Source organism: Notothenia rossii (assembly GCF_949606895.1).
Source record: "Notothenia rossii genome assembly, chromosome: 3".
In the NCBI taxonomy this organism is placed as follows: domain Eukaryota; kingdom Metazoa; phylum Chordata; class Actinopteri; order Perciformes; family Nototheniidae; genus Notothenia; species Notothenia rossii.
In genome coordinates, this window is record NC_136901.1 from 22693785 (window position 1) to 22719827 (window position 26043).

The 26043-nt window shown below is 40.3% G+C and overlaps 3 protein-coding genes across 3 annotated transcripts; all 3 read right to left on the minus strand.

The window, feature by feature from the left end:
* Positions 1-667: 667 nt before the first annotated feature.
* Positions 668-8037, minus strand: eif4a1a (eukaryotic translation initiation factor 4A1A). Its single transcript, XM_079672792.1, has 11 exons — positions 7924-8037; positions 6496-6538; positions 6231-6363; positions 5755-5894; positions 4907-5075; positions 4370-4479; positions 3934-4077; positions 3301-3438; positions 2845-2934; positions 2342-2421; positions 668-2198 (listed from the first exon to the last, which is right to left on the minus strand). Exons 1-11 carry the CDS (start codon positions 7944-7946, stop codon positions 2054-2056), a joined length of 1215 nt encoding a protein of 404 aa, XP_079528918.1. The 5' UTR covers positions 7947-8037; the 3' UTR covers positions 668-2053.
* An 870-nt stretch (positions 8038-8907) lies between these two features.
* Positions 8908-23453, minus strand: senp3b (SUMO specific peptidase 3b). Its single transcript, XM_079667817.1, has 12 exons — positions 23087-23453; positions 21102-21227; positions 19568-20302; positions 18707-18820; positions 18436-18547; positions 17604-17751; positions 17395-17442; positions 17197-17274; positions 12227-12364; positions 11890-11973; positions 11659-11709; positions 8908-10316 (listed from the first exon to the last, which is right to left on the minus strand). Exons 2-12 carry the CDS (start codon positions 21187-21189, stop codon positions 10206-10208), a joined length of 1707 nt encoding a protein of 568 aa, XP_079523943.1. The 5' UTR covers positions 21190-21227; positions 23087-23453; the 3' UTR covers positions 8908-10205.
* Positions 23454-25159: 1706 nt separating this feature from the next.
* Positions 25160-26038, minus strand: ccl36.1 (chemokine (C-C motif) ligand 36, duplicate 1). Its single transcript, XM_079668302.1, has 3 exons — positions 25880-26038; positions 25690-25801; positions 25160-25490 (listed from the first exon to the last, which is right to left on the minus strand). The coding sequence occupies exons 1-3, from the start codon at positions 25947-25949 to the stop codon at positions 25397-25399; spliced, it is 276 nt and encodes a 91-aa protein (XP_079524428.1). The 5' UTR covers positions 25950-26038; the 3' UTR covers positions 25160-25396.
* Between the last annotated feature and the right edge of the window lie 5 nt (positions 26039-26043).

Sequence of the window (26043 nt, forward strand, 5' to 3'; positions counted from 1 at the left end):
TTATGGAAAACTTTTTATCAGTTTAATACGTTTTTGGGACAGATTTTTTTTAATAGGACTTAACAATTTTTTAGATATATACCCTGTTATCAATGTTCAATTGGGCATAAAAGCGATTGAGTTTGTATACCGTATAAAACTTTAGAAGGTCGTTGTGACGTCAGTCGAACAGCTGTACAGATCCCAGTGAGGTTACAGGGAATGTTTGAATGTTCTACTTTATTTATACACGTGACTAAAAGGATAAGACACTGATATACAATTAAATGTTTATTGCGGAAAGACAACCAGTATTGACATGCTAAAATGTTTTAAATACCAGGATGAAAACTACTGCAAACACTGGTTCGATGCAGCTTATAATGGTAGAGCAATAAAGTTCACGATATAAATAATATTTCCGCGGTGCCTGAGGCCAACATTTGGCATATTAACTGTGCAGGAAAAAAGCATATCAAACTAAAACCTCAGTTTTAGCGCAGGAAGTTGGGACCAAACCTCCAGACCTCTCAGCAGCCAATCAGCGACAGCTTCGCAGCACAGGTGGGCGGGGCTCTAAAAACCAGTGATTCGGCTGTCATCTTAGTGTATATTCATTAAATACTAGCCTTTCCACAAAGGGTTTGGCCATATCAGCTTTCATGCTATTCAACAATGCAGAGGCCAGTTTACACTGATAAAGAGGAGAAACCTTTATTTTTTTAAAGACCATTAAAATAAATACTATACAGAATCCAATGTAGAAAACTTGATACCGGTTCGGTCTCAAAAGGTTAACAATTCCGTAAATTCATTTTAAAAAATAGCACTGACTACACACCTCAAAACATGACGGTTCTCCTACACACCAAACCCCATGATGACAGGCATTTTAATGAGCGCTTAGGGGGGGGGTCTCTATATACTTCATCTGTAGTTTGGTCCTTTCATATCAGCTCAGACTGCACCCCTCCCCAAACATTTTGGCGAGGGAGGTTACAAAAACACTCCGCCACCATATCAGAATAACGTCAAAAAAAATCAAGTGTCAAAAAATAAAATCTAAATGAACAATAACTCAAAGATGAATATCGAACGCGCTTGTCAGGGTCGAGAGGCAAAGTCCCCACAGCACTCACCGTTGTTTTTGCCTCCAAACATCTGATGCCACCAGTCTTCAACTGAATGCTACTTGCCCAAATGACTACAAGTCAAGCAGTTTGTACAATAGCAATTAAAATATATATGTGAAACAGCAGTAAAGGATCGAAACGGTAAACCACTCAATCATGTTGGATTTTACTATATAGGTCTTTTTATTGAATATGCCCCGTGTACTCTAGCCCCAAAACCTTTTCTTAACATGATCATGGATACGAGTAAAAGGCGCTTTTCAGTACACCGAAGGTTGTTTAAATACTGATCTGGTCAAATGCAGCACTTCCCATTCCATTAAGATCATTTTTGTGTTAAGTCCAAACTGAACTGCAGCCTAACCTAACGTCACCAGGCAGTGCAGACCTGGTGACGGTGCGAGGTGCAAATCACAGCCATATTTACCAAAAGTGTCGATGACTGTCAGAATGTTATCAATTGAGCCGGGTTGTTATTAATGTTAAGATTTTTCTAACAGCAAGAGCCAAAATACTTTTGATCATCAACTTGGTTAGGAGTTTTAATGTGCTTTTGGAAACGCGGTTATGTTTTTGCATGTCTGGGACCCGGTTACAAACTGATTTGGATTAGTCCTCAGTTTGCAAAAATATATTTTATTCAATGCTTTAAGGTTTATACGCGGAACTAGCTGCAGAAAAGAATTGAGGTGCCAATATTAGGTAATGGACTATGGCAAGCAGATGAGGCAGGTCAGTAATTCATCCTTCCAAAACGACCGATCACTTTTTCAAAGGTTAGGAAGGAATAATGGCCACATTCTTCCTTTCCTTAGAATGTAGAGGGTAAAGTCATTGTGGAATTTAGCAAAAGGAAGTTCTCAGAATTCAGATCGTATAAGAAACAAGGTTTGACTGCTAAAATAAGTGGAGAGGGGGTGGCAAAGGGCGCGTGGAGTAGTCTAGATAAGGTCGGCCACATTCATGGGCATCTCCTCGACGGTGGTGTTGTAGAATGTCTCAATGTCCCTCAGGGTTCGCTTGTCGTCCTCAGTCACCATGTTGATGGCTACACCCTTTCTGCCAAAACGACCACCGCGACCAATCCTGAATAGAAAATAATAATAAGATGGGTTTAATTGAAACAATACAAGAGCATGGGGCTGATCTAAACAGTACAAAAAGTGCATTTGAAAGACACATGTCAATGTTATGGTGTTATTTAATGAGCACTGCTTGTTCCTTCTCACCTGTGGATGTAGTTCTCCCTGTTGGTCGGCAGGTCGTAGTTGATGACTAGGGACACCTGCTGAACATCAATACCTCTGGCCTGAGGAGAAACATAGTGAACATTAATTACAAGCTATAGACAAAAGGAGTAGACATGACTGCGGTCAAGGGCCAACTTTACACTGTATAAAAATCACATCTTTTGGTAGAGGTTAAAAAAGTATTGCTTTAACTGAACTACTGCCAGGTAAACACATGTGTTCAATAATTATGTGCACAAAATGATTAGACATACAATGTAAACATTGAAAGACAAGTAAGGAGTGTATTCCGCCAATTAGTTGTGAGTCAAGGACTAGAGCCCAGCTACAGTGGAGGGCAGAAAGCTTCTCTACCAAGGAACATTCAGTCCCACTCCATCACTGCAGATGGGAGGAGAGGGAACCCTGGACAGCACAGAACTCTACTTTAAAGCAAACCTGAATTTGTAAAGAGAAAAGGCCTGTGCATTTATTGTACATACCAGCAGGTCAGTGGTGATCAGGACTCGACTGGAGCCAGAGCGGAACTCTCTCATAATCAAGTCTCTCTCTTTCTGGTCCATGTCACCGTGCTGAAAGAAATCAGGGGACATCAGTAAGACAGACAATGAAAACACATGAACCCGCAACATGGCATGAAGATTCTAATCGGGAGCACAATTGACTTTTCTTCACAGGACAAATAACTTGTGTTGGTTAGAATGCAAGTAGTCCAAATGATTAGACATACAATGTAAACATTGAAAGACAAGTAAGGAGTGTATTCCGCCAATTAGTTGTGAGTCAAGGACTAGAGCCCAGCTACAGTGGAGGGCAGAAAGCTTCTCTACCAAGGAACATTCAGTCCCACTCCATCACTGCAGATGGGAGGAGAGGGAACCCTGGACAGCACACCTGTATATCCGGGTGTTTTGATGTGGAAAAGTGGATGATCTTACCAGAGCAGACACAGTGAAGTCTCTGGCGTGCATCTTCTCAGTCAGCCAGTCCACTTTCCTCCTTGTGTTGATGAAGATGACCGCTTGTGTGATGGTCAGGGTTTCGTACAGGTCACACAGCGTGTCCAGCTTCCATTCCTGAAAAACAACCGCAAGGTCAGACAAAGCCAAAACTGAAAATTCATTTTCTTTTAGGACCCTCATGGCAGTTTAGTCATGCATATCTATTTGTTTACACTAGCTGATGACTCTTTTGAGCGTGATGGCTGCTGTATTCAGAAGTGAAGTAAGATCATGTCTCTGGATCCCTGCTGCATTGAGCACTCAGGCCAACAAAACGCCAACCTGAGTTACAATACAGCATGAGGAAACGGAGTCAGCTGACACGCATGGTTATCATCATTATACAGCAGGTCTTCTGAGTGCTTGTAGGTGCCACCAAGTGTTACGTTTTTGAGTTCAGACATTCTAGTAAGCGAAAGCACTATGAATAGACACACTAGTTAAAATTAACTTAACAGGGCAGTCCATTGATAACTTGATCATCTCCACACTTTACTTTCAGTGACATTTAGCGGTCAAACATTTGTCTTAGAATGCTGACGAAAAGTGATAAATGAAACATTTCTTCACCTCTTTCTCCACATTGATGTAGAACTGACGGATACCCTCAAGGGTCAGCTCTTCCTTCTTCACCAGGATTCTGATGGGTTCACGCATGAACTTCTTTGTGACCTCCAAGACATCAGCTGGCATGGTGGCCGACAGTAGGACAACCTGAAAACGGACGAGAGAAACAGGTTAAAACCGGAATGAAAACAAAAAAACTGATCAATATATCCCACCTAAACATTGAAAGACAAAGGGATGTATTCCGCCAATTAGTTGTGAGTCAAGGACTAGAGCCCAGCTACAGTGGAGGGCAGAAAGCTTCTCTACCAAGGAACATTCAGTCCCACTCCATCACTGCAGATGGGAGGAGAGGGAACCCTGGACAGCACAGAACTCTACTTTAAAGCAAACTTGACACTGTCTCTGGTAAATTACAGAAAGAATTCAAAGCTCTCACCTGTGTGCTGCTTGCCAGTTTCTGGAAAATCTCATAGATCTGGTCCTTGAACCCTCTACTAAGCATCTCGTCAGCCTCATCCAGAACAAACATTTTGATGTACTTGGCAGCTGCAAGGAAATGCAAATTAAATAAATAAACCAGAATGAACACGTTGTATGTGGTCTTATTTGAATGTGTCAGGTCTGATGCAAGAAAACATGCGGGATGGGTTTGATTAGTCAAAAACAACAGGAGCTGTATTCAGAAGTGAAGTATGATCACGTCTCTGAATCTCTGCTGTGCCGAGGGCTTAGGCCAGCAAAACGCCAACCTGAGCCACAGCACAGCAGGAGGAAACAGAGTCAGCTGACACGCATGGGTTTCATCATTATACAGCAGGAATTCTGATAAAAACCAATTGATCTTCCACCTTTTAATTAATTTAAGCATATGCGACTGCAGTTGACCGTCTAAAGACAGGTGTCAACATGCTAAAATTTCAGTAAAATAAAGACAGATCAGGATCTTAACACAATTGTTTCCTGTATGACTTACAGAGGTTTTTGCGACTCAACATGTCGAAGACGCGGCCGGGGGTTCCCACCACAATGTGAGGGGCTTCAGCTTGCAGTTTCTGCACTTCATTGCGAATGTTGGTCCCTCCGATACAAGCGTAGCAACTTGCTCCCATGTAGTCGCCCAAGGCCAGAACCACCTTCTGGATCTAAATAAGGGGAAGTATTTTAATGGCCATAAAATGAATAGTAAATTTAAATAAATGTCAACAATGGTGTCATAGGCAGTATGCTGGATGGAGGTAAAACTAGTTTTATATTTGCCACGGAAGTACATTACAAAATATTTAGGTTGAAGACCAAAACCCAGATTATTTTCCAGGTAAGGCTAATAATAATGACTGTAATATGTATCCTGTATACATTATTGTGCAATGTTTTGAGAAGGTCCCCATGAAGTAAATGTCATTAATTTTTATAGTCGGCATCTGGTGCTTAGTGCTGTAACAGCAGGGCATTTCATTTTAAACCAAAAAAACATAGCTTCAGTGACTTCAGGTACAAGTGCTATTAGTTCCTTCTTTTAGGACCCTCATGGCAGTTTAGTCATGCATATCTATTTGTTTACACTAGCTGATGACTCTTTTGAGCGTGATGGCTGCTGTATTCAGAAGTGAAGTAAGATCATGTCTCTGGATCCCTGCTGCATTGAGCACTCAGGCCAACAAAACGCCAACCTGAGTTACAATACAGCATGAGGAAACAGAGTCAGCTGACACGCATGGTTATCATCATTATACAGCAGGTCTTCTGAGTGCTTGTAGGTGTTAAGCAGCCAGTAACTCTTGAACTCTTTTTTTAGCTAAATGTAACTGTGTGCAAGCTTACCTGCTGAGCCAGCTCCCTGGTGGGAGCCAGGACCAGAGCCTGAGTGCCTTTCAGCTCCACATCAATCTGCTGGAGGATGGAGATGGCAAAGGTGGCAGTCTTCCCAGTGCCAGATTGGGCCTGAGCGATCACATCGTAACCTTAAAACAAAAATATATCAAACCACTGTTGTGTACACACTAAAACAACTTTTAAAATGACTAACTTAGACAAACCCTTTAGTTAGAAACTAATGGATGCAAATATAAAGTTATACAGACTTTGGCACAAGTGAAGAATTTCTCTTTTTTGAATGAGATGATGGAACAATATCCGCTACGGCTGTCTAGCATTACTGACAGCCGGCAAAAAAAACACACCGCTAAGAAGCCGGAATATTTTTGTCTAGACTGGAAAGTCAGAGTACACAGGCCTAATGTTTATAAAAGAAAGAAACATTGAAAATGTTGACCAAGGAAAGAAAAAGCCTTACTTACCCTTGATACAAGGCATAATGGCTCTCTGCTGGATAGCAGAGGGCTTCTCAAAACCATAGGCATAGATTCCTCTGAGGAGAGCCTCACGCAGAGCCATCTCATCGAAACTGTCCGTGATCTCGGTCCAGTTGCTCTGGAAGGGATAAGACAAACACAATATTAATCATGGAGTCAAGTGTACTGAACATGAAAAAGGGTTTGTACATGCACCTAGATGGTAGTTTCAGCGTGTTAAAGTCTTATAGTGGCCTATTAGTGCACTCACCTCGATGACCCCATCGGGCTCCATGCCTTCCGGGCCATTCTCTCTGTGAATGAGAAAACAATAAAGTTTAAGCCTTGCAAAGTTGAATCGTTAACATTAACACATTTTAACATAAAATTATTTTTATTAAATATTGTCAATTCAAAGAATCAAAGAAAATGTGGAGTCATGTTATAAATGTGACTGTATTGATTAAGACATGGCTTTAAAAGAAAATTCCCTTTTAAATCCAATTATGGTCTCCACCCTTTTCCGCCACCAGATTACACAATACAGATTCTCCAGTCAATCAGACGATTGTGTTCCATGGTCACGCACACTTCAACCGACTAATTGCGACACATTTATTTTCTGTGCCGATAGATTATTTCTCTAAAACAAAATGTTCGGCTGAATCCTCGTGATTGTACACAAACGCCTTTTCTCCAGTCCGCCATTTCTACTGCATTCACTCAAGATGGTCGTTTCTACTGTCGGGCTGAAAAAGTCGGAAGCCAGTCGACAGGAATGGCGGCCTAAACACGTAGAATAGCATTGTAGCTTAAAAAAAACTGACATATTTCTAGACTTTAACCAACTAGAATTAAAGATTGTTTGAAGAAAATGGTTCCAATGTCAAAATTACTATTGTAAAGAATAAAAGGCTCGGCTACCTCTAGCACCAGGGCCGCAATAGCCACTGCCAACAGGCCCTGCGCCTCTTTATGTGGCCTTTTAATAGCTCGTAGCCAGTGAAACCCCTATGAGGTGCGTGTGACCACACAAACAATTTATTTGTTTCACAAAGCTAACGCATATCACCTCGTTAGCATATGCTAACGGAATTAACCGGCCTACGCTACCGGCATTGTGCGCATCCCCTCGATTAGCGCTGCGGCGGCCATGTGCGCCCGTCGTATGAACGGAACAAATCTCTTTGCATTTGCTGCGGCAACAATGAGAGACGTTCACTATGTTAACACAAGCCGTTCATTACACCGTACTAATGTAAAATGTGTTAGTAATCATGATAGTGGAAACGGAAGCTTCTGGAATAGAAATTGAGGCCTAGACCAGACGCACTCACGTGCTACGCAAGGCGCCGGTTGCCATTTAATTTGCTTCAGCGACGTTCAGGACCAACAGCAAAAGCCATTATTAGTACCACCTAATAAACGTGAAACGATTTAGGGGGCAAAATAAACGTAAAATAGTGAGTTTTAACTCAAGTCGTCATATTGTTTTATTAAATATGAAGAGCTGTGACGTTAGTCCGAGGCAGGCTATCGTTAGGCCTAACCGTTGCCGAGCAAATAAACCGTAAGATGCTTGGTTTAACGTCTACATTCCACATAGTCGTCGATAAGAAAGACCAACACACCTACGTTAACAGATTAATCGTACTCTAAATTTTGAAATGCACACAAAACCATAAAATCGTTTCCTTACCTATTGTCATATTCAGCCGACATTATTCCAAAGAAAGAAACTGCGGCAGAGATGTGTTATATACGTTGACAACACACAAAGGGGCCTTCTCATTGCAACAGATCCCCGTCACTTAGCTATAAGCCCGCCCACGGACACTTTTGATTGGTTCAATTTTACGTCACATAGGGGTAGGCGGGTCGTAACGTCTTTAGTGGCGCATGATTTTCTCTGCGTTAGCAGGCCAGAGAGGCGGTGTTTATATGTTACGAAAAACTGTATGGGGCAAATCAAGCTGCTTCTCCCGCGATACGCTGTAGAACAAAGTTAAGGTTCCCCATTCCTAGACCAGCCATTCGTCAACGCAGACAAAAGGCCGTACCTAGGGTAGAATTATTTTTTGTTATCATCTGAACCATATTTCCTTACAAATAAGTGACAAATCTTATGACCACTGAGATATGATGCAAAGTGTGAAACTGTCTGGATGAGTCACAGTGTACTCATGTGTAGCATATTTAACACAACATGGAAAAAAGCTTATGACGTATGACTCATACTGTCTGAAATAAGTATTTTATAGAATATGTCCCTTGACACAGTTGTTTATAGTTGTAATTTATAGCATAATGAATGCCAATTCATGTTTGGCATGTATTGTGAATATGACAAGAACCAGGCTTTCAGGAATACTAAGTTCAAACTGTCCTTAGCATGGACTGTTTATATAAGGGTCCATAGCAACAATATAGGCAAAATAAAAAACAAATGTAAATAATATCTTTGCTCATTGTAGCTTGTTATAATAAAGATTACATGTTCAGAGTACTGAATGATAACTATGATCTTAAGAACAGAATTTGAGTAATAGACTTAATTTGATACGACCATTTGTTTTTGCTTATGTTTTGGCCCATAAAGAAATTCCTTGTATGTTATAACATACTGCAATACTACTGGATTTTGATTATGACGCCTATTTATTAGCATTAATGAAATGCACAGTCCAATTTTTGCCGCATATCTTTATTTTTAGCAACAATAATGCATTGTAGAAGATATATAAAACGTTCAACTCTGATGCATCATCTCCTGTTTGGAAAAACAAAAGAAAAAGAAAAACAGACACACCGCTATCAACAAAATCTTTCTTTCGTTATAAAAAAAAAAAGAGGAGGGTGCTGTAACTCCATTGTGAACATACTGAATCTGTTGTGTTGCTGTCGTGGTCCTCACCAAAATGGCTGTCAAACTTTCAAAGAAATACTAACCAGAGGATCAGTTTTGTATTTACTTGGAAAATAACCTATTAGTAGTCCTCCTTTTTAACACCATTTGTTTAAAGCAATAAGCATATCAACACATTTACTGACAGATAAAACACAGAAAAATATAAATGCAATGTAAAGATGCCCCTTTCTCAGGGCCAATATGTCATTCTGGCTTGTATGGGCAACGATGCGGATCCAGTCTCCCACATTAAAGATGTTTTATTTAGGGTTGAGTGATGGCAGGGCAATTTTCCAGCACATGGGTTGAAATGTGGGCTGTTCCATGGATGTCAATTCTGATTTCCTTAAAAAAAAAAAATGCAATAGAGTAGCTCTTCATATGCTGTTTTCGGACATCAATATGGGAACATCAATTAGCAAGTTCCATTGTCTCTTGAATTAAACTAAACATCGGAAATGTTACGCTGCATTACAAACGCTATGTGCTGACTAGATGGATAGAATTGTCAACATACCATTGGCTGTAGAGTGTGTTTCATGTTGGGTGTCAATGATTTGAACACAACATACTGAATGGACTGGATGGATGGAAGGCATGTACATCCACAAGTACTAATTAACCACAAGCTTACACAGACTGGTTCAATTCGTTCTGCCCTCCACACAAAAGTGAAAGTAGTAGTCAGGTTGGACTTCAACCGTTTATATCTGGACTGTACGCTATTGAAATCTTCTCGATAAAACAACGGTGGTCTACAATGGGATGGAAGATTAGCACATTCCCAAAACGGAAGCTAGTCTTGGCCTCTGTCAACCACAAAGGAATAACCATGACACGGAAATTAAAACATTTATCAAAGGGTGGGGAGAGAGGGAAGCAAAGGGAGACAAAAAGTGAAACAATGACACCACCTACAATAGAAGAAAGAAGTCATTTCTCTGGATGTTGAGAAAAATAGTTTTTGTTCTCTTTCCCAGTCAATCGTTTGCTCCCCTTGCCCTCGGTTTTGTCGTATCACTGTCCCTCCATCTTGTTAAAGGAGCAGGTGGAGATGGCGGGCGGGCGGCGGGTCACAGGGTGAGCTTGCAGTGACAGAGTTCTTTGTACATTTGCCTCCTCAGCCTGGGCATATCCAGCTGGCCGAAGCTGAACGGCTGCCCTAGTGCCAGACACTTGCAGTACTGTAGGACGGTGGAGGGCACATGAGGAGAAACATACCAAGTTATTAGCGTGTAGCAACGACACAAGTAAGAAGTGTGCGTTCCTACAGTGAAGATCAACAGGCTCCATGTAGTAGGTGTGGGACATGCGGTCTAAAAAAAAAAATCCCATGAATGACCAAGACAGTTGGTCTTCGGAGATGTAAACCCACCCGATCGGTCTTTAAACACATCCTTTATTCCCCATGCATTGTGGCTGTGATTTCATATCATGTTAAAGCGTTGATTGTTATACGCAGTCAAAAACAAGTTTCTCTGCAAGATTAAACTCAATGCAAAATACAAGGAAACGTGACGCAATAAGAGATCAACACAAGAAAATAAATGAAATGTCAAATACAATATACAGATTCATAGAGCCTGTGTTTGCCTTGTGTATCTATGTGTGTATATAGTGCATTAGGGTGGGTTCAGTGGGTAATATTTGCATATCTAATCTACCAAAATGTTGCAGATTACAGTGTTAATAAATGCTTGAAACATAAATATAGATTTAAGCTTATCTTTTTATTCTCTCGAAGTGCAGCAGATTGATGCATTTCCTTTAGGGCAATCTGAATTCCCACCCTAAGAACCTTTGTGACGCTCCAACTGATTTGAAATGGCTTGCCTCTCAAAATTCCCAGCAATTGTATTAATTGGTTCATTTAAATTCGCTTTGCATTTTTTCCTCACAATGTCATTATTAGCAGGCTACGCGAACAATATCTTGTTTTTATTTATTTAATTGAATTACTGTCAGTCCTGCACAACCCTTTGAATATTTAGCACACTTATATACAAATCTACCTCTTGTAATATCTGCACAGCTTTCCACCTCTCATAAAGATACTGCATATATTTTTATTTTATTAAATTAATCAAGAGTATTTTGTCATATTTTATTGTATGTAGTTTTTAGTATATCTATATTTCATGTTGATATAATGTTAAAATACACTTACAATTGATCTTAAACTGTGTTTATGTATGCACCATACACCAAGGCTAATTCCTTGTATGTGTAAACTTACTTGGCAATAAACAAGTTTCTGATTAGCTGGAACTAATGTGTTTTCATTTAAGATAAACACATTTAAATGAAAACATTTAAAAAGTATGCCTTTTTTTATTGAAGGACTAATATTATAACACTGCAAATTAAATCGTTATACTAGCCTACAATTGTAGTCTGTGATTTATTTATGGTAATTCTTAACTAATCAAGGTACAAATAAGTTGGACAGCCCTGCTATGGGGGATGTGAGCTTTACCCAGCATAGTCTTCCATTAATCTGCACATGGACAATAACATTAGACTCACCTGTAGCACAAAAGCACCGCAGTCGCTGTCGTTGTTTTGACGACCCACATTCTGAAACAAACAATCCACAAAACATGAGCAACTCGCAGGATAATAGTTCAAGTACATAACAAAGCCATGGTAATGTGTGAGTGGCTGGCAGCGGCTCAGCCCACACAGAAAGAGCTTTGTGGAACTAGTAACCTGAAGCCGTGTCAAAAAGGAGAAAAATTCATAAGAAAAAAAGCTCACCATTTTGAAAAAGCCCTTCCATCCCGTCAAAAAGTCTTGCTGGTCTTTTTTGATGGCCTCCGCTTGCAGATACTTAAAAATGTGCTGTAAACAAAAACAGAAAGACTTGAGACAAACTCTAGTCACAGACTTGTTTTATTAAGGAAGTCTTTATTGCCTTCCATAACAAGAGAGCCCACTATAAATATAATTGATTGATTTAACCAGTGGAAAAGTTCAAATGATAAAATGGAAAACATTTTCAGTAAAAGAAGCATTGAGGGTCTCCAATGGCTTTTAGATATATTTTTTCAGAATAATCTACTACTAGGCGCCTGGGTTTGCTAAGTGGTCCTACCTTTGGGCAGCGTCTGTTGAGAGTCCGCTGAGAGTCAAAGTAAGTGATTGCTCGGCGAGGAATGTCCACACTGACCAGAGACCAGTGGACCTCCAGGTGGATGGGGATCAGCAGCAGGTCCTTCTGAAAGATGTCAACCTGACAGGGAGGAGAGGAGGGAGAACTGATGTAAATACTACTGTGAATGGAATATATCCATACTTTGAAACGTTTGAACAAAGATGGTTAACCACTGAGAATATCGAGGCAGTACGATAAGCATGTTGTCATTTCAGGGTCTCCTGTGTGTCTGTGTTGCTGCATGTTTGTGAAACTGATAGCTTATATTAGCTTAACTTACAGTGATGCAAACACAAGTATGGTGAAAAAAGAGAGAACTATTTGAAGCAGAAAAAAACAGCGTAATATACCATCTGACAAAGGCCTGTGCTATAATGCTTAAATTAACTGGCTATTCTTTATAATATACTCAGATCAATAGGAGACAGAGATGTTAAGTTTTAAATCAAGGGTTTTTATTATTATTTACAGCAGGCGTGGGGAACCTTTTTCCTTTCAATTTTTACAACATCCTCCGAGGGCCGTACAAATGATTGAACTCAACCTCTGCTTAAAAAACTAAAATCACAGCCCATTCATTTGGCCTTTCTTTCATGCTGTGCAAAGAAAAAGCAACCTCTTAATCCAGATATATATACATATATATATATGTATACATGACTCGCGCATGCATGCATGTGCACGGTTGTAGCATGACCACCAAAACAGAAAGATATGGACACAAGATGTGTGCAAATGTATTTAGTTTCCTATCCATGTGAACATGATTTAAGTGGGGGGGGACCTAACCCCCGGGAAGATTTTTTTTTTTTAATATTGAAGTTAAAACCATCAACCTGGTGCACTTTGAGAGCAACATTAGGAGATCTATGGATACATCTCAACACCCATATGAAACAGAACTGTAAGCAGATTCTTCTTTTTGGATATTTTACAAATCATTTTTAACAACTTTTTTGTTACTGTCATATAGTATTTTATACCTGTTTTTCATTTAGTCTCCACTGTCTCAGTAACAATTATAATGATCATATCAAGGTATGCCTTAACCTCACTGAGCTGAGGTTATTTGAGCATCTCGGGAGAGAGCTCTCTTCCACTTGGTTGTAGAAAAGCTCTTTAAATGGGTTAAGGAGCTGTTTGTTCCACAACAAGCTGGAGGAGAGTCCTCTCCTCTCAGACTGTTACCTCATTCACACCAACGCAACTCCGGTTCAAGCTCCGTGCTAGAGCTTTTCAGGTTCAGAACCGGTTTTTCGGTTTAGCTCCGGCTCTTTTCACACAGCCCAGAGTCCGACTGTTGCTGCGTCATTGCGTCATTGTTTGAGTCATGACGTAACCGTTTGCGTGCCTGCTTCATAAAGCCAGACCGCGAGGAAACCCCTCACAGCTGACACCGACAACAACAACAACAATGGCCGATTGTGCTCCAGCTTCCTCTGTACCTCTTCGGAAGGCCAGATTCCCAGTAGGTAGCTGGTCTCTTCAGTGGACCACTGCTGCTTGTTAAGTTTCTCCATTGTTGTGTACAAACTGGATAAAACGCCGGCTTTTTGTTGTTGTTCAGGAGTTCATGCCCCTGCCCCACCTCGACGTAAGCGTGACGTATGTGGTGCTTTTGCTCTAGCAGGACCATTTTTTGGTGCTCGAAATGAACCGGATTCCGAAGCTAAGAGGCTGTACCGCTACCCCCCACTCATAAAAAATAGCACTTTACCCCTACCTATGAGCTGATTATCGAGCCTTAATTGTAACAGTCGCAGGTGTACTGTGTGTGTGCGTGTGGGGTAGGGCTGAACGATACATCGTGTCATGGCGATAACCGCGATATGCGTATGCGCGATATTCACATCGCAGGGACGTGCGATTTTAGTAATTTTTTATAATAATAATTTTCTTTTTTTTTCTATTTTTTTTTTAGGACGTGCGATATTAAGTAGGTACATTAACTCAAACACGTCATGTTACAATTATTTTGCTGCTTGCTACAAAAGGAAAACTTGCGTCAGGGGTAATTGAGTGAGTGACATGCAGGCTCTGCATGCACAGCAAACCACCAATCACAATCATTCTTGATCAGATCACAGCAGGCCCGGCTCCGCTATTTTGCAGACCATCAAAACACCAGTAAAAAATGAGCGAGGCACAGGAGGATAATACCGGCGAGAATTAAGATTTAGTTCCAAAAAGAAAAGCAACATCTGCCATCTGGAACTATTTTGGATACAAAAAGGTTCTTCTCTTCTTCATTCACAGATGAACCCCCTTATTTGAGGGTAAGCAACATGCATTATCATGACATGTTAGATCATGACTTAAGGTATGATGAGTCAACCAGTTAAGATCCATACGTCCGTGACTAAAATCCTTCATCCGGTTAAATAGTTAAAAAAAACGCAATATATATCATAGGGGAAAAAATATCGCAATGTCATTTTTTTTCAATATCGTGCAGCCCTAGTGTGGGGAGTGTTGAAGTAGAAAATTCCACTGTAGCGCCGCGGCCGCCGCCACTGTGGGCTAAGCCCCGAAAGTTTTTAGGTCCAGGCGACGCCCCTGGGTACTGCAATATTTGAAGAGCTGGAGCAGCGTTCCGGTGCTCTCCGTCAGCACCTATGGTCAGCACTCTAGTCTACACTCCTTTCAGACGAGACATATACCACGTGAAGACACGTTACGCTCGTGTTGTGTTCAAGGAACCTGTCCTTGGCCAGGAAAAACAGGCACTCGCTTGTTTAATTATTTTGCGATCATGTTAGCACAGCTCAAGCACTCATAACTATCCTTCTCTTAGCAACTCTCGGAAATTCCTGCTCCTTTTGGCTTTGCTAACAGTGGCTACCGTAGCTTCATCAGGGTATATGTAGGAATCCTGAAGTCAAATGTAATACCTTTTAAGACCTTTTTTAAGACCCTTTCCATACATTTTAAGACCTCATCGCAACTTTGAGTTCTAACCGGTTACATTGGCAACACACTTTACCTCACATTTACTGTATTGATTGTAAGATAGCAAAACTAAACAGAGTGCAGACAGACTACTGAAGCCTCCTTTCCACATGAACTTCAACCTCTCTGTGAAGGTCAGGTTTAATGCAGTATGCTGCTTTTTTGCTTCTGTAGACTCTGTGCTCTTTCATTCCAGTAAAACTCCTCAGAAACCATTAGAAACCAGTATTTGACCAATAAACAAAACAATTGACAAAACTTTGAACTATGAAATATGTTAAACTTTGGTGAGCTTCAGCGGGGTAATGCCATATAGGAGCTCCCTCTCAAATACCCAGGGGTTAAATTGGGCTGGGGCTGTCCGGGGCTAAGCCCTGGCACATAGGACGATGCTCTGACGTCATCACCCTCACACATTTATCATATGTTTACAAAAAAGGATATATATATGTTAAGACTTTTCTCGTTCTTAATATAGACTATATTTAGGGTCTATATGTGTTGACTTTACTTTAAAATAGCAGATCTCTGTGAGCGGATATAGTTTGGCTTAGACCCCGGCCCCACACGGTAAAACGCATACGCAAGCGCAAAAAAGGCTTCCGTTCACACGCATTCGATTCATTAATCTCTCTCTGTATCTCTCAGGTAGTCCACCAGCAGATGAAAAACACCCACATCTCCGCCTCTTCCAAGGAACGAGGGGACCGTGCGGCAGAGTTTCCGTTAAAAAAATGTTCCGCCAGTCAACATGTCCGTTAAAGTTTAAATCTTCCGTACAAAATTAGAAAAGTGCCGGTCAGAGGTCTTCTTTGTTATTTATTGAGCTTTAAAACAAATTGATAACGACTCTGTTCTCTGTATAATAACATAATAATATTTAATAAACGGTGACTGCCTCTCTTTTCCTCCCCCTCTTCTGACAGCCCAGCAGCAGCAGGAGACGTGGGGAGAGGGAGGCGGGCTATTTCATCGTTATCAGAAAATGAACACACGGAGCCGTTGGACCCCCAGAGTGTTGCGTATGCCGGTCTACCCACCTTGGGACCCGTTACCGTAGTCTTTTAGTCCCCCCCCCCCACACAGAGCGGAGCAAGGCAACGAAACTTAAAATAATAAGCAGCATTTTACGGCGCGCTATGCATGGGGCCGCCTTGGGGGGTTTCCCGACATGTCGTTTCAGTAAATTTTAAAGGGTGTTTCATGTTGTCGTTGCTGTGGGACTTCTTAATACCTTGGAAAATGCAGTTTAATACTTTTTAATAGCCTTAATTTTCGCTAAATTGATTTATCAACTTTTAATACTTTTTAAGACCCCGCGGACAACCTGTTCATATCTGGCGATGGCTCTCCTCCCGCCCTCTCAACGGTTCAGTTTGTTCCCTGCCCCCTTTACTGCCAACGGTACTTGTGTTAAATGCAGAATAGTTGTTGGTTGGTGGCGGCTCCTCATCTTAAAATGTCAGTCGTGAGCTAGGTTTATTAACACGGAAAGGTAGCTTCAGTGCTGTTCTGATAAAGCGCAACTTGGTGAGCTCAATGGCATATGTGTGTGTGAGATTATTCAAGACAATGATTCATGAGGAACCAAACTAGTATTGATACAAATCTAAATTATTACTTTCATGGGTAGTCGCCCCCAAAAGACGTTTTCTCTCCTACTACCAATATCTCTACGCTTCATCTAAAAACTATTTTTCTGATTAGCTTCTATTTGTCTTACTTAACCAGCTCTTCGTTTCTCCTGTAGGTCTTTATCATTACTCAGATATTAGTTATTTTCTGATGTGTTTGTTTCATTATTTTATTTTACTCCTGTGTGTGCTGTAAAAGCTATTTAGATCAACTGGGTTGTACATAAAGTGCTATATAAATAAAGTTGATTTGAGTAAGAAAAATTGTCTAGCACAACTTCAACTTTGAGAGGATGCAGAAGACACAGGGTTCTGACACACACTTACATTTTTCGTCCACCGTTTGACTCCATCATAGCCGTTTGTCCTTAGCTTGTCATAAAAGAAGCTGTTGAAAAAGTGAACCTGAAGGGGAGAACAGAGGAAGGGGAGGATTAGGGTAGATTGTTTTGGGTTTTAATGTAGCTCAATAAAGTCTTTGCATGAATTCTGTTTCTGCATGACATATTTCATTAATTTCCTTACCTTGTCTGGGACAGAGTCCATGACCAGGTCACCATACATGTTCATGATCTGAACAACAAAAGAAGATTTAGATGTTCCCAAGATGTCCAAAATCAACATCGCAAAGTGATCCCAAAATTGCCAATAAATGAGTTGAATATATTTCCTTCCATGATGCCAATAAGCTTTTCCTTTCCTGCAATACCAATTCAAAATGTGTTTTGTATTACCTGGTCGTTGAGCCAGTTCTGTCCGTACAGCGTGCCGAGGTCGTCCATGGTGAGGACGTGGCGTTTGTAATTGACTCTGAATGTTTTAGCCAGGGCGGATCCCGAAGAGCGCTGGAAGGATTGTATTAGGTGTTGGACCACGGCTTTCCTAAGGAAGCAGAATCACAAACAGAGAAGCATTAAAAAAATTAATAATTCCTTTACCTACTGTCACATAAGATGTTTATGGTTTACCAACCTCTGGATGCCCTAATGAATTTCATAAATTATTAAGTGGATTTTACAATCTTTCTTGATGTAGAGTGGTGCAGGGATGATGTATTTTTTTTTAAAAGCAATTGTCTTTTCCCATTGGATTTCGGAATACTGCAGAAAATAAACTGTGGTAAAAACACATTTATGATACTTCAGCATGATAAACCTACTTTTATATTTGTTGAAATTGAATTTGAAAAATATTGCCAGAAGTAAAAAGCCAACGTTTGCATTCCTTCACATTACAAATGCTAAGCTAAATGCAGACTCGTGTTCAGTGTGATGACGTTTAGAAGCCTCATTCAGGCATTTGTTAGCAGCTGCCTGTGAGCCACTAAAAGCTTCAGACTTTCATCAGTAGGGTCATTATTACTGACGTATTTGATGTCGTAGAACCAATCATGACCAACCACAGACCTTATATCAGGCATCTAACTGAAAACTCATTGAAAAAACTGTTGACTACCAGGGGAGAGAACCGGTATAGCTTAATGCTAACTTTTTCCCTGGATGTTGTTTTTTAGCCACACAATTGCGCTGCCTGCCAACCCCATGTCAGAAGAAGTGTGTGTCTGACCTGTGTGGCTGTGAGAAGCTCTGGCTGAAGATGTCCTGAAGCTTCTCCACGATGTCATCCACATGGATGGGGATCAAACTGCCGTACTGCTGTAGAGACTCTTCAAGGATCCCTTGACAGAAGAAAGAAAGAAGCAGTTATAGTCACACCTTTATCTTCATAGCAAGCCAGAAAAAAAGCATACTTAACCATTCAAGAGGTCCTACTCTTTCCTTTTTACCTATCAAAAAGCAGTTTTACATGTATCTGCCTGACAGATGTTGATCCGTACCTGTGACACAACTCATGTGTTCCTCAGTCAGGGCCAGCTCCACAGGTTTGGCCTCCACTTCCCGCCTCCCTCTGTCCTCTGGCTTGTCTGGAGAGCAGCCATTCATCTGTTTATCTGACAGAGAAAAGGAAAGAAAGTAATTATCCAGTGAAGATTACATGTTTTGCAATGCCATGGCTCTGATCATTTGATACATTAACAGCATAAATTACACTGTGTGAAATCTCACCGAAAAAAGAAGGGGGGTAAAAATCATTGGGAGCCGTACAAATGTCAAGAATCTGCCATTGTTGCTGTGCTTTCCCACAGCGGACAGAAATGCCACTGGAGCGCATCATCGTAATGATGGCAGATAAAGAAATAAACCAACTCAAATCTCTTGTGATAATAAATACAAATGTGGATTTATCGGCCACCTGAAATAGTCCTCACCAAACAATATCCTCCGGTTTAGAGGATTATAAGTACTATTATAAATACTACACTGTTAAGCTGTTTAAAATGTCTAAGTATGTTGTGAGCCGTTTTAAAAGATGTTCAGTAGCAACCTAATGGCCAGCTCATGGTCAGAAAGTTTTGATAAACAAAAATGGTTGCAGGGTTTTTGCCAGTGTATTGCATGTTAACTCCCCACATTTCAGATTTGAGTGACGAACCACTCTTACAAGATTAGCACAGCACCCAAAACACAAAAAAGACACTTGGCTTCTGACCCTGAAAAAGTTCCTGGTGGAAACACTGTTGGTTGTTTTGGTCATTACATGCAATTAGCTTGATGTAGATTTGTTTGTATTAAGAAAAACACAGAACCTTGCCATTGAAACATATTCAGTACGTGTGTTAGAAGTGAAAGGTCAGTACCTCTCTCAGAGTCTGTGAACATCTCGTCGTTGCTGTCCTCCTCTCCGTCGGAGTACGGAGACTGCTGGTACCTTTTTGTCCTCCTCTGCTTGCCGTACAGGTGGTGCGCTCTCTGCCGGTAGCGGAGCCCCTGGGAGCAGACCCACTGCGCCCGCTGACGCCAGCTCTTCCAGTGCCTGGTGAGCCGGAAGCCCAGGCCTCGATGGGTCCTCAAACGCTGCCAGCGCCTCCTCTGAACCCGGTACCTGCTGAGGGGGGGCCGGAACACGTCACCCCCCTCGGCCTGGGAGGCGGCGGCGTCCCCGGCGACGTCGTCCCCGTCTTGTGCCTTCTGTTGTGGTCCATGGTGGTGCAGGTGTGAGTGAGGGAGCTCGCTGGACTGGGAGGGAAAGTCTGGGATCTCCCACTCCAACGGCGCCTGGTCTCCGCCATCTTCCGGCTCCTCTTCATCATTCTCCTCTTCATCTTCCTCCTCTTCTTCCTCCTCCTCCTCCTCCTCCTCGTCGTCGTTTTCCCAGCCCTTGCCCTCAAACTCTAACTCGTCCTCGCCATCCAGATTGTTATCTTCCTCCTCATCACCCATTGCCTTGATCCTAACAATGCCATCCTCCTCTTCCTCCTCCTCCACATACTCGCCCGTCCACACCTTCTCTTTCTGCCCCAGTCGGAGGTGCATGGGGCTGGGTACGCTGTGGCCCGACACTGGGACGATGAGGTGGTCCCCAGGAATCCCACCTGGATACAAACATTGACTATCATCAGCTGCATTTCTTCCCAATTTTTTTTATTTTTAGGTTAGGATTTTTTATAAATAATACTAGTGTTCATTTTACCGAACACATGCTGTCTAATACCTGACATTTTTGTTTCAAATTTGAGTTATAATGTGCTTGTTATAATATACATTTAGAAAAAGTAATTGTGTATTGTGATATCCGATTTGGACTGCACGACTTTGAAAAAATTAATTCATATTATTATATTGACTTACAATGCAATTGGGATTGGATTTGAGATATTAAAAATATTAAAAAAATGAATAACAATTAAATTATTATTATTAACAATTTAAATGATCATAGTGTGACTTTAAAAAAAAAGGTTCTGTACAAAACTGGGATTTATTTTGTTCATTATGATACAGTTCCATTAAAAGAAAATGCATTATTATGTAATGGATAATATGCAGAAAGGTCATTATTTTTGCTTAGCAGGTGTGTTCGAGTATTAACAAACTCTGAAAAGTATTCAACCAAGCCGTGCAATAATACTCGATAACACAGCGCTACTAAGCAAAATAATGACCGTTGCTAAGGATGATCAAGAAAGAGAGGGTATGTACGAACTAACAGTAACAGGGTATGGGTTCTGGCGTGGAAAAAGAAAATGTGAGTAGACTTGGACACAGAAAACCTTCATTTTAAGTTAAGTTGTTGCAGTTCCAGAATCTGGTATTCAACTGAGCTGTGTAATAAAAATAAATTATCATGCAGCTAGCAGGAATGTAAACATTAACGATTGATAAAAAGCCCACCTCCTCCAGTGTCGTCCTGCCCCACAGCGGTCAGACCCAAGTCACCCTGCCAGCGGTTCTGGGCCAGGCTACCGCCACTGTCTCGCATTATCCACGGACAACCCACAACCTGCGCCAGCTCGTCACCTGCAGACCACAAACAGAGTTTACTTTACTTTCTCTAGAAATGCAGATGTTAAAAAAGGTTATCCGCCATGCTCCACACTAGTCACATTGGTAATTTATAAGATTTAGTTGTGCCATGTTTCTCCTAAATGATGTTCATCACCACATTCTGGGAAAATGAAATATCAAATTTTCTAATTAAAAACACCATGTGATTAAACAAAGGGTAAGAGGAAACATCTTTTAAAATCAGCTGGCTTAGGAGAAAATAGGAAACCAATAATTGACCTGAAATCCAGCAGTAGATAACATTTTCACATGTAGATTATAATGAGAAAAATGGCTATAGTCAGCCTGGAATGAAAGCAATGGCCAAACTAACATTTAAACATCAGCCTGCAGCAGCCCCTGCCTTGGAAAGGAGAGTTGACATATGAAGAGAAAAGAAGTGATGCTACACAGTGTGTGGAAATTGTCACAAGTGGACAGAAAAACAACTGTGACATAATCAAAGTCCCTTTAAGATAATCCTTCTGAGCTGCGGAGTAAGGTTGGGGCACATTACAACTCAGCAGTGTTTTAGAGTAACTGAGTAGATTTACTCAAGTACTGTACTTAAGTACAATTTTGAGGGACTTAGACTTTACTTGGGTATTTCAATGTGTTGCTACTTTGTACTACCCCACTAGAATTCTGAGGTAAATGGTGTACTTTTACTCCAGTACATTGCCTTTAGTTACTTTGAAATACGTGAAATATAATCAACTCTTAAATCAGACTTTAGTTAGACCTGTAGTAAATTCACAAGCTACCCTGCAGTATACAAAGTCATGAAGCTTTACCAGCTTTGATAAACAGTTTAATAATATAATATAAACATGCAATTTGTATTATATTGAAATGGGTCAATCTGCATAATGAGTACTACTTTAAGTATATTTGTATGCTGATTCATGATTTTACTTGAGTAACATTTTGATTGCAAGACTTTTACTTGTAACAGAGTATTCCTACACTCTGGTACTTCTTCTTTTACTCAAGTACAAGATCTGAATACTTCTTCCACCGCTGCACCTCAGCAAAGCACCCTTCATGCTCTATAATGACAGGGCTGCAATTGGAACAACAAGCGGGAAAATGCAACACTTTACCACGAAATGGAAATAAGAATGACCTATGACCTCCCAACGGACAATTGATAATGTGCATAAATAATACCTGCTTAAAAAGGTAATTAAACCTAATTGTTTTTGTTGACATAGGACCAGCGTTTAGCAAGCAACACTTGGTTTACATTATACACATTTCATTCAGAATGCATATGGCTGTGTTACAGCAGAGAGCAGCTTTGTAACACCGGGACTGTCGTCACCATGTGCACCTGGTCGGAAAGCGGATATGTAATTTAGCCTGCTAGCTACACTGGGTACAAGTATAACTAAGCAAATGGGCGAATTAGCTTTTATTAAAGTGCATAATTTTCTGCAGGGGATATGCTTTTAAAAAACCAGCTCTATGAAGGGGACAATTCTTTCCGGTGCAGGAAATAGTCACTACCCAGGCTAGCTTGTTCGCATTTAGCGCTAGCAGCATCACCGTCACAGTTTCAGCACTTAAAACCGAAATAAAATCCCAATTAACTGCAAACTGTGTTTTGTATGTAACTATAACTATCCGAAGCCCCCGCAACACCATTTATAACCAACTGAAATAACCATAGCTCTCCAATAATCCGTTGTCTATGCTAGCTAGCATGTTAGCTGGTTAGCTATGTTGTCGTTAGCTAGCTAGAAGGGAGCTGCCATGTTAGCAACAACAAAATAAAACGCCCGGCTTTACTGTAGTGCTTCCAAAGCTAGGTGTTCATATCATATGCTTACCGTTGGACTGCAGATTTATATGAATGTGTGTCCAGCTGCTTCCAACTGAATGTTGGGCGTGCTTAATTGAGTCAGGGTATCGAACCAAAACAAATGCTAATTGATGTTAAACCTCATTCAATGAAGTCAGGTGTGCAGGAGCCAGATGTCACCTCCTTGAGAACTTTGATTTCTTTTAGGTCTTCCGGTTCAACGAACAAATGAAACACTAAACATTAAGTATAGATTGCAGACAGACATCTGTGTGAAATCGACACGAATATCTATAAGAAGTGAAAAAGAACGAGATGCGCTGAGCCGGATCACTGCAGATTTTTCGCTCTCATGTCTACAACAAGTCCGTCGCGCAGCAATGGCGTCATAGAGAGTATCATCAGGATCTGATCAGGATAAGGGTTTTGGCCCCCCACTTTTTCTATTGACACAATTGTTGTATTCAGTCTATGGAGGTTGTATTTTAACAATTGGATTCGGTATGAGTTTATGAAAGTTATATGTTTTACCGGGTGGTGTAAAGTACCTAGGTACATTTACTAGTAGCCTACTATAGTGTACAATGTTGAGATACTAGTATTTTACTTGAGTATTTAAACGTTTTGCTACTTTGTACTTCTACTCCACTTCAATTCAGAGATAAATTGTGTAATTTTACTGCACTACATGTATTTATTACCTTTAGTTACTTTGCGGATTTGGATTAATGATGTGAAATATAATCAAGTCTTGAATCAGACTTTAGTTCCATCTGGAGTCAATTCACAAGCTACCCTGCAGCAGCCCTGCAGTATACAAAGTCATTCAAACTAGCTGCACATTTACCAGCTTTAATAACACTTTAATGATCAATCATTACAAAACATATCATATATATTATTCTGACATGGACCAATCTGCACAATGACTAATTTTACTTTTGCTACTTTAAGTATATTTTAATGCTAATACTTTTCTACTTTTACTTAGGTAACATTTGCAATGCAGGACTTTTACTTGTAACAGAGTATTTCTAGACTCTGGTACTTCTACTTTTGCTCAAGTACAATATACTTGAGTACTTTTTCTACCTCTGGTTTTACAAGAAGTAGTAGTAATACTTTTTATGGCAGTAGATTAAACATTTGTTCAAATGACATCATCTCTTGAAGAAGAATCTCTGTGTTTCTGATAACGTTATAGTTTGGGTCACAACTTAAAACACATGATAATAAAGCTATATTTGACAAAACTAGAAATAGCAATGAGATGAGGTATTATTTGTATCAAACTATAATTTATTGTAAATATTCTGAAGCTTATTTCTAACTGCTGTACCAAAAGGTGGCAGCATAATCATTATGACGTTGAACAAATGCCAGCATTTCTAAAGCTGCACACTAGCAGCCTAGGGTAGAATATTGCATCAAATAACATTCTGTGCAATTTGTGTTTTGCTATTTTGAATGCAATAATTTGGACAGTATATAATATTATATGACAGAAAACAGCTGCTTAAAAGAGAAGGGGAGTTGTGTAAAATATAAATAAAAATCTATGCGTAACACAAAATATATAAACATTTACATTTTAAAACTCTTTTCACAGTTAAGACTGTGAGGCCAGACAACAGATTTGATGAATTACAATAAAAAATCAAGATGGTTTTAAGATTCTCCGAGTTGGAAAAAAAAAAAAAAGGGAACATTATTCTCTCAAATTAGTTAATTTGGCTTCGAAGACATGACCAAAAGTACTCTTCGCTCATTTTAGATTCCGATCTCAATTTTAAAGCTCATTTTAGTTTGTTGACCAAAACTAAATGTTCTTATTTCCAAAGGTAAGACCTGAAATGAGCCACAAGAGGCAGACATTCAGTTTATGCGCTTATTGTTAGTCGTCTTTACTAATTGTAATGGTCTTTATACGAGTCCTCATTATGATCTCTGTTTACTCCTGTGATACTATAACTATGCAAATAGATTGTAAGAAAAACAATAATAAATATTATATGATTAATTCCAGTAATACTCACGGTCGGTAATCATGCAGCAAAAATGTAACAGTGTTAATGGTCAAAGGAAAAGAGGAGAGTCGGTATTCCTTACGTTGTTCTTTATTCAGTGAAACGGTATGGGTAATACAAAGCAACCAAAGAAATAGCAAAAAAACACAGGTTGGTTATATCAATGCAGGATCAAAAGGAATCCATTTGGGGGTAAAATGCTTTTCAACCATTACAGATTTACACATTCACACCAAAATCATGATCTCATTGCATTTTAAAGCAACAGATGGCGCAGGCACTTTAAAAGAAGGATGAGCGGGCATGGAGTTTTAAAAGTTCTGTTGGTCCAAACTTTTCATGACCCTCACAACCCAGGGAAGCTTCGGATCCACACAGAGGGTAGAACCTTTCTTCGTGGTCAGACTGAAACAAATAAGTAAAAGGAGGAAGGAAAGGGAATAAAATAACAGTTTAAAACCAAGTACAAAGTAGGAAATGGAGACTCAAAATCTTATTGTCTGAAATATACTGTATTTAATGAGAAAAGGGACATTTGTGAAGGTTTTTAACTTATTATGCTTATTCTGGTCATTATATCATATAAATGTAAGGATTAACTTACACGGCTGCAGTCCTTGGGCATCTGTGGTCGGTCATGTAATACGAGCGGACGTGCTTTTTGTTCAAACTTCTCGGGTAGTATTCGAAGCAGCAGTCGTCAGGACCACTAGCATCTGGAGAAAGAAAAAGTAGAATGAGTTGAGAAGTGTAACAGAAAATGTTTTAAGTCATAACATCTTAAATCATCTTACTGTTGCAGAACACCGTGGCAAATAGAGCGTGTCCCAGGATGCAGAGCAGGAGGATGTGACTGGTCCTCATGGTGGCCTCTGGAGATGTTTCTGGATGTGATGATGTAGGTTAATATCAAACCGCTCCTCGTCTGCAGGAAAGTGCTTCTGACAAAAAGGTGGTG